The sequence below is a fragment of the Xenopus laevis genome, chromosome 6L (assembly GCF_017654675.1).
Source record: "Xenopus laevis strain J_2021 chromosome 6L, Xenopus_laevis_v10.1, whole genome shotgun sequence".
Lineage (NCBI taxonomy): Eukaryota > Metazoa > Chordata > Amphibia > Anura > Pipidae > Xenopus > Xenopus laevis.
Genome location: NC_054381.1, coordinates 98,855,955 through 98,871,104, shown reverse-complemented (window position 1 = coordinate 98,871,104; position 15,150 = coordinate 98,855,955). Strand labels below are relative to the sequence as shown.

Genomic DNA, 15,150 nt, shown 5'->3' with positions numbered 1-15,150 from the left:
ATAATCCAAATTTTTAAAAATAATTTCCTTTTTCTCTGTAATAATAAAACAGTAGCTTGTACTTGATCCCAACTAAGATATAATTAATCCTTATTGGAAGCAAAACCAGCCTATTGGGTTTATTTCATGTTTACATGAATTTCTAGTAGACTTAAGGCATGAAGACCCAAATTATGGAAAGATCCGTTATCCGGAAAACCAAGGTCCCGAGCATTTTGGATAACAGGTCCCACACCTGTATCCAGTCTCATGAGAGAAAGAAGTCAAGATTTGAAGGTTCTAATTCAAGGTCTTTTTGAAGTTCAAGAGCTGGCAGAAATTCTTTAAGGCAGGGCACCTGAAGAGACATTTAAACAGTCTAATATAAGTTACAAAAGTAAGGCAAAGTTGGTTAGTTGCTATGGTAGTTCAGTTTAATACTTGTGATTGTGAATAAGCCTCCAAAATAAAAGAGTTCTAGTCAATACGTTTTCTAATAATAATCATCTTTCAGGTGCTGTTTTGGATATGAAAAGGCTGAATACATTTGTACAGTTTCCAAATGGATTATTTGATCTTACTCTTTCTTGTGGTTCCCAATAGTTGGTGAATTTATTTGATATACTGCCCTACTTATCAAACAGTCTTACAGAAGACTTCTAGGCTTTTCAGCTGAGAATGTACATGCTCATTTATTTTCCTTTTTCAGAGTTTTTGTTTGTGAAAATGCACTTACACCTGCTCCTATGTGCATATCCCATTGAAGTCAGTGGCGCTCATTTATCAACACAGGGCAAATTTGCCCATGGGCAGTTACCTATAGCAACCAATCGGAGCTTTTTAAAGCCAGCTGAAAGTAGAACAATAAATGCAGCAATTTGATCGGTTACAATGTGTTACTGCCCAGTGTTGATAAATGACCCCCAGCGTGTGACATTAGCCTTATTAATAGTATGCAATCTGTTGTACTGTCGGAAGAAATAGCCAAATTTGTTTTTGTGGGAATACCTTTATCCTCATTATATCCCATTTTTATTGATTCTATAAATCTCACAGGTCATGGCATCTCCTTTCCATTTTAAAATGTGAATGCAGAAAAAAAAATCAATGAAAGGACCTGTAAAAGAAGTGTGATTGACATCTTATGTCCAGACAGTGAATCAAAATCCTGTATTTGAAATGAATACAGTATATAAGACGAATCTTAACGGCAATTGTGTTTTTTAGTACACAAAGAAATACCAACATTAGTACTGAAAAGCATATTTTTTTTTCCCACACACCCTCTTAGTGGTTATATTATTTATTTCTCTAGAAGAGCCATACAACTGCAGTTCTATATAAATAGGTATATAAATGCATGCCAGCATGGGATCATTTCATTTTAGAAATACCTTACATCCTATCCCCAGCTCTAACCTTTTCCTAACAGCCACAGGAAACCGCCACTGAAAGCATTTTCCAGTACAAAAATAAGATTGAATAATCTATTTCTGCCTCCTCCCAAGTTTGACTTTGGTGGGGTGGTTTCTGCTTGAATGAATGTCCATGTGTTTTCTCTTTTTTCCAGGCTGGCAATGTGGTAACAGGAGAAATGGTAGAAGAGCTCATTCTTTCAGGAGCAGACATCATTAAAGTTGGAATTGGACCAGGCAAGTTTATACTGACATAGAGACTCATTTATATTTGCTGTGAGTTAACCGTGAGTGGAAAATATTTTTCATTACCAACACATCCTTCCATATTGCCTACTGTTTCCGCTTTGGCTTCCTTAGTATTTGAGAACACATTCAGAAATGAGTTGACTGATGTTTCAGGCTGTGCCCTGTTTTAGGATATAAAAAGTGGTACAACTGTTACTCTTGTGCCTTCCCTGCCCCTGTCTTTTCTCACTCTGAAAATAAAACCTAACATGGCACCCCCACCCTATTATAGCACTAAGGGGACACCACTTTATATCCTTGAACCACCACCCACAGGGCTTTCTTTTCCATGGTTACACAGACCAGTCTTATCTAGGGCCCTACATAAACATACACAAACACATATATGCTATACATCAGCAAGTGATACATTTAAATTAAAGGAGTACAATTAAGCAATACACAAGCAAACAATAAATATATTTATTCAAACAGTATGTAAATAAGAGGAAATGACAGGCAGCTCTTACATGTATATTTCATTTTAGGCAGCCAAACCTTATTAGATATTCATAAGATGAAATGCTTCCAAGGGTAAGGGTAATATATAAATACTTCAGTGCATTTTACTGCACTGCTTTGAATAGGCATGCTAATGCAAATCACTACAGGGACAGCTGTACGGCACCGCTCTACGGATGTCCTGAAACAATTATTAACCGAGGACGGAAGAGACTTAGAATATGCATTGCATATACATGATGTAATTTTGTGAATAAACCAGCTTCTCTTGGTGTGGCACCATGGCATATGCTCTGGAGGAACTCAGAACTGTATTATATTTTATTTCAGATAAAAAAAAGATTCATTTAAAAGTCTCCCATGTTATTTTTAGGAAGAAATGGTTCTATGTCACCTTAGCTAAGGCTGTCGTGAGAATTTGAGAATTGTTGTTTGGCAGCTGCATGGGAGTTAAAGGTTACACATACTGTGCTTGCTCCAAATATAATTTGTTACAGTAGGAAATGCCATAGTATAACATCCACAGGTATTTATATACATTTTCCAGAATGGTCGTAAAGACTGTTTCTCTTCCTTTTGTATATGCAACTGGGAAATGGTCTCATGTTTTTCTACTAGGTAAACATTAAGTAATTTTCCTTATCTTAGTAATGATATGCTGCACAGACAAGCATGTTTGACATCTGAACTTCCCCAAATAAATATAAATATTTTTTTTTTTTACATTAATACAGAATTCATCAATATTTGTTAGTACAAACTAATCATTTAGCCACAGATAAAAGAAATGCTTATAAAAAATTGGAACTCCATGTATGAAATTAATTGCATGTTTATGTCCATAAAGTAAAGGCAATAATAAGGGTATGGACTGATCTCAACGAAGTAAAACTGTTGGCCACACACTGGCTGATCTTAATACGGTCTAGTTATGAATGCAAAACGAGACTACAGTATTTTACCGATCTGGGCATCTTGACAAAGCAAACGGATCACAAATTTAAGAGTGTTATTTGCTGACCTCACATTTTAACAAGTTGGGGGTATAAAACTTATATTATATCAAATAATAAACATTTTTTTCCTTGAACCTGTGTCTTATGTTTTGTGGCCAGACTTCAGAAAAAAGTAGATTACACTGTACGTTGCATTTCTCAATGTTGAGATAAATACTTCATATTGCAACAGTATGTGCCAAATAATTTTTTCTCAAATAGATAAGGAAGAACAGGTATGGGACCTGTTATCCAGAATGCTCGGGACCTGGAGATTTCCGTATAATGGGTCTTTCCATAATTGGGATCTTCATAAAATCATGTTAACATTTATAAAAACCCAATAAATTGGTTTTGCTTCCAATAAGGATTAATTTGTATCAATTACAAGGTGTATCAATTACAAGGTGCTGTTTTATTATTACAGAGAAAAAGGAAATCATTTAAAAATAAAAAGGCTTATTTGATTATAAAAGAGTCTATGGGAGACAGCCTTTCCGTAATTTGGAGCTTTCTGGATAACGGGTTTCCGGAGAACAGATCCCATACCTGTACTGGGGATATCTGACGTTTCAATAAAACACAAATACAATAAACCCTCATATTTGAAAGCTTTTTATTTGATTCTCTTAAATCTTTATCCTCCTTGAATAGAATTTGAAAATACAACTTCCTTATCATCAAGTACTGCTCACTCTTCATATAGAATTATTAGGTCTGTGGTGAATGATCTTCAACTGTAAGACAATCCACACAATGTGGAAATAGTGTGTAAATAATATAGAACCAGAAAAATAGATTCCATGTTCTTGGCAGGCTGTTAACCCACTTGCAAACAACCCATTGTCTACATTGTTGCCAGGGAAAGGCTTGATGTCACATCCAAGGACTAGCCTTAAGCCAGGGGTGTATAGGTAAAGACAACTAGAGTATTTAGGAGAAACTCTACATGGCTGCACAGCAATGTCATATTAATTTTAAGGAAACACTAGTGATCATGTTTTATTCACAGGATCGGTGTGCACTACCAGGATTAAGACCGGTGTTGGTTACCCCCAACTGAGCGCTGTGATTGAATGTGCTGACTCTGCCCATGGGCTGAAAGGACACATCATTTCCGTAAGTGAAGGAGGGACATTTTCAGTTTGTGCATAACCTCACATCATCTGAATGTCATGGTGCACAATCAATGTGCCTGGGAATCTTGTATTAATTTAGTTTATGAGTTCTTACACATTCATATATTTAATGTCCTTCTTGGCTAAAATAATAATTCTGTTACTAGTGTGTGTTCTAGTGTGGCATAGCCTGGTCTCTGTACAATGTTCAGCACTATAGCTTTTGTAGAACTATAGCTTTTAGAAGTAGCTCAGCAACAGCTGCCCATTGACTGGATATGGTATGAGCAACAGTTGCCGAGTTGGTATACAGTTCACAGCTTTTTGTGTGACTATAAAATTAGTGCCACACACTCCACTACGATTGCAAGCTGTGTGGAACAGGTCCCAGTTTGCCTAAAATAAAATCCTTGATGTGGATATTAGCATTCTAATTCTGCTGGCTCAGACTGTAGGAAATAGACTGGCTTGCACATGGTAGCCAAGCTTCCAACACAGTATCCGTATCAAACATCAGTACCAGAATAAGCTGTAATTTCCCCTATAAATAATGGTCAGTGCTAAAAAAGTAATTTTGAAATTTTTCACCTATGTTGTTGACATCCCTACAGCAAATTTAGTGGGGGTTTTTTCTAGAAGCCGCAGCTAGATGGTGCTGTACTACATGTATTTACATGTGTTCTGAATCTATATCTAATGGTGCATTAAAGCCGCAGTGTAATTTATAGTTATATTTGCAATTAACAACATTGAGTGCATATATGTATGGGTATATTTATATAGCTCTACTTGTATACCCTGTACCCAGTTTTACTGTACACAACAACAAAAAATATCTTTCAAATCAAGCAGTTTTGAGTAGAAATGCAGCAAAATCCAGGATTATTACTATTACTATTGACACAGATTTATAAAGCGCCTATATATTCCACAAAGGGACAATAGATGGATATATGAATTAAGCATACACATATTGATTTATAGAAGAGGTAAATAGGGCCGTGCTTGTTAGAGCCTATAATGGTTTGGGATTCAGCTGACTCCAGATCCTACAAACAGTGCTGTTATTTTACTAAATTCCAACCAAAACCCTTAAAATGCCGTTAAATCCAAACCCTAATGTTACATTAAAGCTCTTGACAAATGAAAGTGGTATATTTTTTTTTCCAAATATTACATTTTATTTTGTTATGCATAAGAATATGCCAGTTAGTTTTCAAATTTGGTGCAATATTTAGCCATATATTTTGTGGAGGACTTAATATTTGCCCATATTCAAAAATAATGGATTTGGTGCTTCTCTAGTTTTGAGTAATGCTGATTATTGCTACATCAAATAGAGATGTGTATGAAGCATGTGCCTTGCTGGACAATAGTGAAGTAGTGACACAGAGCAGCCCTGCAACCCTAATGTAATTTGCATAACAGCTTAAAAATCGATACTGTTCATTTTGCTTTGTGAGTGATTTAAGTTTGTTTTGCTTTAAGGACGGAGGCTGCAGTTGTCCAGGAGATGTCGCCAAAGCATTTGGTAAGTTGCTTGAACAATTGGCAGCACAACCTTTATTGTATGTTCTAAACAGGCTTCAAATCATATGGGCAAATCTCATTGCTAATTGCTATAGCTTGTACCTTAGCACTTCCTACATCTCTTATGTAATCACTGATGCAGATAATAGCTTCTATAGATAGGTGGACAATATGTAAAAACAAGATGTTCAACTGCTGGAATGCTGGCAAGTAGACATTTAGCCAGTTGGATCAGGGGGACAAAAATTTATTTTTGTTAAATTGGCTTTAGTGTGAAATCAAAAACTGACCAGAACCATTAAATGGTTATTATAACCTCTTTTGGACAACAGTATGTTGCAAATAAAAATAATAATAGTACATGCTAGCTTCCAAGGAATGTGTTACAGACTGCTTTCAGTCTTTGACAACGTAGGGGTCATTTACGATGTCTGAGCAGAATTGCACCCCTTAGTGCTCAGTCAGCAAGAACTCCCGCTTGATTACTGCCTACGGACTGAACCTCTAACTTGTTAAAATCTTGCATGTGGTGCAACATTGGCATGCACATACCAGTGTCAGCCTCTGTGTCTGGATAACAAGTTAGGAGACAGGAGGTAGGACGACTACAGCTCTGGAACTTGCAGGTTGCTCTGTATTCATTGGACTGGCCATAGGTCTCTGCACTCCAAAACAAAGCAAATAGGCCTAGGACAATGCATTCAGTCAGAGTTTTTTGCAATTTTCACCCTGCCTTACTGCTCATAAGTTAGCCCGAATGCCTATATAATCTTAGCACAACCTGCCTTATTTTTTTGAAGACTTTCTTTATTACAAAAATCCAAGCACAAACAGCCATCAAGGAGCTTGGTATTCCAGACAAGGCAGGTACCCTAGTGGCAATAGGGCACAATTAGCCAAAAACAACTTGTTATGGAAAAGTCGAGATATTCAGCATCAGGAACAACATAGTTTGTACCATAAAACTAGGTCAGTGTGATTTATTTGGCTTCTCTATATTCCCCATTAAAAAAATATATAATTTAGAGGAAGATAAAAGCCCATTACACTAGTGAGTGGCAATTTGTTAAAAACTTTCAAGTTTATTAAATCTTTTCTTTAGTTTTCTGCTCCTCTTTGGAAAAAAATTTCCAAGTTTTTCCCTTCCTTAAGACATTTCCTCACTATATTTTAGGGGCAAATCCCCGGCTACTTGCAATAGGTCTCTTACCTTTGACTTTAATAACCCATGAATTTACCATTCATGTCAATAGTAAGTGACCGACTAGAAGGAGTTTTGATCATTGTCTGTTGATCGAAATACCCCATGAGAAGTTGCTCTAATACTGTTTATATTGTTAGTAATCAACAATTGTACTGAAACATACTTAAAGTTTGCACTGAGTCGCTTTTTATGCTTGAAGTACTAATTTTGGTATGACCAGACTGTTTTTTGTGTACTTATTACCAAAACTATCACAAAGAAACCTGCCACCTGAAATGCCTTGTCACAGTGCTGTTACAGGACCAGAAAAATAAGCTCACACTGCAAGGGCACACCAGGCTTATGGAAAACTTCTCTCCATCTGTGGAATTTAATGAGGTGGAGAGAAGCAGTTCAGCTCAAGCATCTGCATGCGTGTGGCTACACGGAACAGAGCAGGAATCAGCCTGAAAAATGGGAAAACAGGCATTTTCAGGGCCATCCCACTGATTTGAGCTAATCTGCTTCTCTCAACCCCATTTTTTCTAATGCTATGAAGAATGGGATACACTCAGCAGGGTGAGCGAATGAATCTATTTATTGCTGCAAAGAAAACTCACGTGTATAAAAGCCGATCATCAGCCCTGTGTGCCATTAGCCTAAATGTTGGAATTGTATTTTATGTGTGTGGTTAGACCTTGCTGTGCAGGGTTTATCACACTACAGACAGGCATAAATAAAACAGTCTGGGACATCTAACCAAATAAAAATAGAGTCTTGCAGACGGTGGAAATTGCAAGCTGCGTTAGTCTCATCTTCACAAAAGCCAGGGAAAACAATTCCACATGAAGATAATTTTATAATGTTTAATGTTTTCATTGATCAGACATATTTAGAAAAACAATGGAGCCTGCAATTAATTCCATATTTCTGATCCTGTCTACCAAAAGTATTGTGGACGTTTTGTCCACAGCGCTGGAGGAGATTAAGCATGGGCAAAAAAACACACTGCATCCCATGAGTAGATACTATGATGACTGAGGCGGCTTCCTGCTCACTAATATCATACTCACTAACAGGACACACTCTGTGCTTTTTTTTATTTCTTGCTCATACAGTATAGAGAGCATTGAAGTTAAATTGAGACGTTCAAGCTGAATGAGTTCATCAGAGGGACCAGCAGTTACTGGATATATATATATATATATATATATATATATATATATATATATATATATATATATATATATATATATATATATATATATATATATATATATATATATATATATATATATAGACAAAAAAAAATGCACTGCTGAGGTCTTAAAAAAAACTAAAGTGTAAATTTATTGGCACAGCCTTTCTCAAATATATATATCCACCAAAGAGCAAGCACTCATGATAATGAAAATAATGTGCCTGGGTGCAACATCAATAAATAAACTCTAAATCCAGCGAATAAGATCCACACTCTCAGATCTTAAAAATAATAAAAATGTATTGTTCAATCACAGACTGACATTTCGCCCCCCCAGTATATATAGTGAATAAAGTACCCCCTCTTGTAAAATATAAGGATATTATAAGTTACCGAGGCGTTTCATGACCATATAAAAACACGAGGCCGAAGGCTTCTGGGGTACTTTATTTATTATAATACACAAGTTTCCGTGAGTCATGTGACAGAAATTACATCAGAACTCACCGTTTATAAGGATATAATTTACAAGATATTCATGGCTTTTGCGTATATATATATATATATATATATATATATATATATATATATATATATATAAAAAAAGACAGAGTGGGTCTCTCGCACACCTTCAAAAAATCAAATACCAGGTGCTGCTGCCATGTCAAATATTCAGAAATCCATCCATAGAGAGCAGCGCACACTGGAATTTTTTAAAAAGATTTAATTTATTTATCAAATATTAAAAATGTATATTACATGTATCGACGTTTCGGTCCTGGTCTGGGACCGTTCTCAAGATACCATATGTGTATAAAACTAGGGTATTTATACCCTCCTCTTTCCTCAAACAGGAAGTGAAATCACCAACACACATCACAAATGACATAGGAAATGGCAAACAATTTGTAAAGTGCTGTTGATTCATAATTCGCAACAAAGTTGCTCATCTGTCTCACCTTACTTTTAGGGACAGTGATAAAGAAACATATTTACACATTTATATCAAATCGTACCTCGTGTTGCTGAAACAGCTATCAAACATTGTAGTATTTGTCATTCTAATGTCATATCAACAAAAAAGCAAAAAACATGGCAAAGTCGTATTAATTATAAATATCATCTCTGGTTAAGAAAACAGGTCAGGGACAACTGTTCATTAAGACCGTTTGGTGCCATAGTATTCAGTTTTTTTATCCAAAAACATTCTCTTCGCAAGAGTAGTTTAGACCTATCTCCACCTCTCCGAGGAGGGGGTATATGGTCGATGCCAATATATTTAAAAGTAGGTAACCGATGTCCCATCTCCAAAAAATGTTTGGCAACAGGTTTAGTAGTACAGTTGTCCCTGAAAGCCGTGCTAATGGCCGAACGATGGGCATCCATCCGGAGCCTCAGAGTCAGATCAGTCTTACCCACATATGAAAGACCGCACGGACAGGTAATTAAGTAAATAACGTGAGTTGTAGTGCAAGTAATATGTGATCTGATAGCAAAGCGTCTCCCCGTGTGGGGGTGTGTGAAGCTATGACTCGGACTCATATACCGACAGGATGTGCAGGTTGGACATCTAAAGCATCCCATCTTCCTGTTGGCCAACCATCCCTTCTGTACCTGTTGATAACTCAAAATAGGATCAGTCTTAACTAAGAGATTGTGCAAGTTCACACCTTTCTTATAAGCCATCAGAGGGGGACTGTTGATAACTGATTTCAATCCATTGTCAGCCTGTAAGATATTCCAATTTCTATGTACCACTTTTTTGATTTGTCCAGAAACCCCAGAGAAATGTGAGGAAAAGACAACCCTATTGACAACTGGATCTTTCTTAGCACTTACCAATACCTTCCTTTTGGCCTTAAAGAGAGCCTGTTTGAGCAATCTACGGGGATACCCCCTAACCAGAAATCTGTCCTCCATTTCTTTAAGTTGGACAGCTCTGGTGTCATCAGATGAATTGTTTCGTAAAACTCTACAAAATTGCGAAATAGGGAGAGAGATTTTCATGGTTTCAGGATGTTGACTATTAAACTGTAACAAAGTATTGCGATCAGTGACTTTTCTATACATATATAGATATATATATATATTTATATATATATATATATATATATATAGATATATATATATATATATATATCTATAGATATATATAGATATATACATACATACAAATAATTTGCCTTGGAAAACATTTATGATACCTGCCGTTCTCAGAATGTGTTTAGCTTTATTGTGCCTAGTAATATTCATTGGCTTGCTTGTTCAAATTCCTTCATTAAGGGAAATAGGCTCAGGTCCACCCAGAATTGATAGGGATCTTTATATACCTCAGGACTCTGCAGTGCAAGAAATATCCCCTGAACCTTGCAACTTACATTCTTTTATGCTTTCCTGACTGGACCTCTCTATTGTTAGTGGTACTGCACATGAACAGAGGAAGGTGGTCATAGTAACAAGTGAAATTACAGGCAGGGCCACCATCAGGGGGGGGACAGGGGGTACGAGTGGCCCGGGCCTGAAGGGGGGCCCGGCAGTGCTGCACTTTCGAAAGAGCCAGGCCCCCCTGGACAGCGCAGAAGCCGTGCGGCCATTTTCGAAGTCCCGGACAGCTGAAATGCGGAAGTGCCAAACAGCCGAAATCCTAAAGCGGCGAAAAGTCACGAAAACAGCCGAAGCCGAACTCCCAAAGCGGTGAAAAGACCCGAAGTCAAGAAAACAGCGAAATTGAAGTCCTGAAGTGGTGAAAAGACCCAAAGGAGACTAAGTTGAAGTCCTGAAGCCATGAGTTCTTTGGGGCCCCAATTTTTTTTAACTTATGGGGGGGCCCTGGTGCCAATTATTTTTTTTAACTTGTAGGGGCCCTGACCACCAATTTTTAAAAAAAAATGTAAGGGGGCCCTGGCACCACAGGTTTTTTTAACTAATAAGGGGGCACTGACCATCAATAGCTTTTTACAACTTGTGTGTGTGGGGGGGTTACCTTTTTTAGCACTGATGTCTGTGTGGTCTTTTAACTGTTGTGTGGGGTGGGAGGGATCTGGCGTGATTTCTAATGGGGGCCCTATGGGACCTGTTATGCAGAATGCTTGTGACCGGATGGTTTTCCGGATAACGGATCTTTCCGTAATTTGGATCTTCAAATCTACTAGAAAATCATGAAAACATTAAATAAACCCAAAAGCTGGTTTTGTTTCCAATAAAAATTAATTATATCTTAGTTGGGCTCAAGTACAAGGTACTATTTCATTATTACAGAAAAAAACTAAATAATTTTTTTAAATTTGGATTATTTGGATAAAATGGAGTCTATGGGAGACGGCCTTTCCTTGATTTGGAGCTTTCTGGATAATGGGTTTCTTGATAACGGACCCTATAACTGTACAGTCACATATATGCGAGTCTGGTGCCAATGTATATTAAGGATGGAAGCAGAGTCATCAGTGTGTAAACATTTTGATAGGGTTCAGTCTGTGGGAACTCTGTACCATTTACTGCACTCACATAAGAAAAATGTAATATTATTTTAGATTTCAGTGATATGATCTATGGTTATGATGTGCCAGTGAGCATTAAAAGCTGCATCATGCTGTCCAGACCCTACACAGAACATCCAACCCTGGCAAACAAGCATGGAGACTTGTGCAAGAGGCACTAGTTATTAAAATGTGTTATTGGGGCTATTATCAAACTATAAGGAAGTTTTAATTTAGCAAGAGAAGGAAATGTTGTGGCATAAGTTTCTGTGCACTCTTTAGAGTCCATGGAGTAAATTTACTAAATGGCGAAAATTCGCCAGCTGTGGCTTCACAGCCATCGCAACACTTCACCAGGCGTAAATTCGCTAGGACAACACAAATTTACTAAAATGTTACAAAAGCTGGCGAATTTTTGCTATCGTTACTTCGGTGGTCAAAGCGAAGATGCACTAGTGTTGAATTCTGCCTAGCGCAACTTCATTAGAGTTCTTTGCTCAGGCTAATTTGCATACTGCAGGAAATGTAAAGTTGAATGAATGTATATGTTGCAGCAAATACATTATATTAAACATGTCCATGGAACCTTAATAAAGAAAATAGAGTTGTTATTAAGCCCTACATATGAACCCACTGTATAGTTAATGTTCCATATGATAGAAAATGTATGGGGGGATCCAGTTATCCAAACTGCAGGTTATCACTTTGAAAAAAGGAAAAGACACCATCGTTTTTTGGGAGTTAGAAACTTTTTCCACTAAAACTATGATGTAAGTAACAGAAGATTGAGGAAGATCTAGTGCACTTCGCTTGGTCTGAGCTGGCGAAGGCAAGTCTGGCGACAGTGGTAACGTTCAGTAAATTCCGCATCTTAGTGAATTTGCGGAGTAATGTCCATTCGCCAGAGTGAAAATTCGCCAGGCGATAGAGTGCGAATGATCACTAGCGTCTGTCTCTAACGCTAGCGAAGTTACGCCTGCGCCCGATAGTAAATCGGCAAAGTGCCTGAAAGCAGTAACGCTGTCGAAAAATCGCCAGTGTTAGTCACTTCGCCCTTTAGTAAATCTGCCCCTAAGTATCTCACTACAAGTGCATCTTCACTGTCTGTGCTGTTTGTGGTCTTGAAAGCTGCCGTAACATACAGAAAGTACAAAAGGGTCACCTAGTCATTCTGGGATTCAGATTTAAAGGGGAAAAATGCTCCTCTTTTTTGACATGATCTCATTCAGTTGGGCTTATGTAGAAAAGGTGCATGAACAAAACGTGAACTTCCAAAAGCAAATATGGATATATTTTTGAACACCTTATTCAACAGATTAAAAGGAAATCAAGTCTGTCTCTTATAGCCCCACTAGGCTCAGTCATGCAACCCCTGCATTGTCTTGCTTTCCAGCCTTAGGGCGGTTGGGAAATTGCTCTTGCAATTATACTCTTTTCAATCTGTGGCATCAGGTATGTCAGGTAAGTCTAGATTTCTACATAAATCCAACTTAATTAACTAATGTAAAAAACACTATAATGTTTAAATCTTACACTATATGACTTATGGTATTTGTTCAGTGTTTGGATATTTGTATGGCTTCTCTGGCTGAAGTGAAGAAGAATTTTACTGCTAACCTTTTGAGACCTCATATTCATCCTTCCATGTTTTCTAATAATCTTACAATGGCTTATGAGCGCTCTGCAGGGAGCAGTTCTGCAGAGCAGGAAATGAGGCGTTCAAAGGAAAATGCTCTCTCAAATGGGAGCAAATGATATTGTACTGTAGCTCTAGTTCTCTTTTAAGTGTTGATAAGAGAAGTGTTTTTCTCTAAGGTGAAATGAGCAAGGTCTATAGAGGGAGAGATATAAGTCTTGTCTCTGTATTATTCTTTAACACAAGCAGTGGGAAACTGGAGAGGGCTCTCTCTAGGGTGAGATGGCAAAGTTTATAGCATGAACAATTCTTGTCCTTGGGTTATTCTGTCGGCCTTATGAAGGCAATCAGTTATAAGTTAAAGGAGGGGTTTCCCTAAAGCTAGGCGACTTAACATTACAAAGTTCATTTACAAGTAATTAAACTGTAGTAGCGATTGTTGTAGATCTTTTTTTGGTCTCCTTATGAGGTTGAACCTTTGGTAAAGGCCCCGTTTAGCTCACGTACCGTATATATATGAAGACACTGTTGTGTTATCCATTGAACCATAGTTTCAAAAATATATGGAACAGCAAGTAAGTGCTCACCCCCAAATCCCACTCTCTTTATCATGCTAAGCTTCCAGGTATATTTTGAAGAGCAAAGCAGAATCCTCCCTAAATCTTACTCCAACTGGCCTTCAAGTTAAGGCCCCCCAGCCACTGATCCAGTCCCCAGGCAGTGCATCCCCACAGTTTGCTGTTTTATTTATTTTATGCTCCTTTTTTACAAAGTGCTTAACGGGCCTACAATTTAGATGAGCACAAAGGTATCACTGTATTATTACCATAATCTTGCCATGTTCGTACCGGTTGCATGCCTGCAAGTTGAATGCATAATAGCTTTGACAGAACGATTTAGATTAAGGCCCCAAAAACGTTATTCCTGGAATAAGAATCATTTAATGCACAGTTTAGGAATTCTGCTATACACAAACATTAAAACCTTCCCACACTAAGTGCATATTTTCTATGATGGTCTCAAGAGAAACAAAACAAAAGATTTCCCACTAGATTCTGAGCAGTTGCTTATATAAATGTGTTGAGGAGTATTCGTTGGCACACTATTATAACAGTGCATTTTTTCCTGAGACATACAGAAGCAAAGTGGGTTTATATGGATTGTTATTGCAATCTAGAACCTTTAAGAGCAGTAACTGGAAAGGCTTTGTATGGGTAAAATGCAGAAATGCCTTGGCAACAGCCTCATATTTTTTTTTCTTTTTTTCAAAGATGCCAATAACCTACAAACCTTTGCTACAGTATAATTACATTCTTTCTATCACTTCAGGTTTGTTATAAAGGGGCATGCCCCCAGCCTATTTCTCTTTAATAATGGATAGATATGTTTAATTCTCTTCTATAATTCATTATCACTTTCTCTCTCCATATAACAGGAGCCGGAGCAGATTTTGTAATGCTGGGTGGGATGCTTGCAGGACATGATCAGTGTGCAGGGGAAATCACAGAAAAGAACGGAAAGAAGGTGATGTTGTTCTACGGAATGAGTTCTGATACTGCCATGAAGAAACATGCTGGCAAAGTGGCTGAGTACAGGTATGGTATTCTATATGCTGGAGACCATGGCTACGATTATATGGGAATGTGAGCAGTAACTAAACACCAAATATCAATCAAAACTGACAGCTCAATACAAACCACATTTTCCATATATCATATACCGGTATCCAAAGTTAACATTGACAGGTCGCACAGGGGAACTGTCGCAAAAATGAAAATGTAATAATAAACTTCATCATACTGAAATAAGTTTTCTAAACACAATGAAAAATTCTGTACCGTTTCTGAAATAATCATGTTTATCTTCA

The 15,150-nt window shown here is 37.4% G+C and overlaps 1 protein-coding gene across 1 annotated transcript in view; it reads left to right on the top strand.

The window, feature by feature from the left end:
- gmpr.L (guanosine monophosphate reductase L homeolog) overlaps positions 1-15,150 on the top strand; it is a 40,243-nt gene that overhangs the window by 20,321 nt on the left and 4,772 nt on the right. The window contains exons 5-8 of the mRNA XM_018267820.2: positions 1,550-1,631; positions 4,152-4,258; positions 5,746-5,788; positions 14,719-14,878. Of these exons, the coding sequence (XP_018123309.1) occupies positions 1,550-1,631; positions 4,152-4,258; positions 5,746-5,788; positions 14,719-14,878 (392 nt within the window). The remainder of the gene's footprint in view (positions 1-1,549; positions 1,632-4,151; positions 4,259-5,745; positions 5,789-14,718; positions 14,879-15,150) is intronic.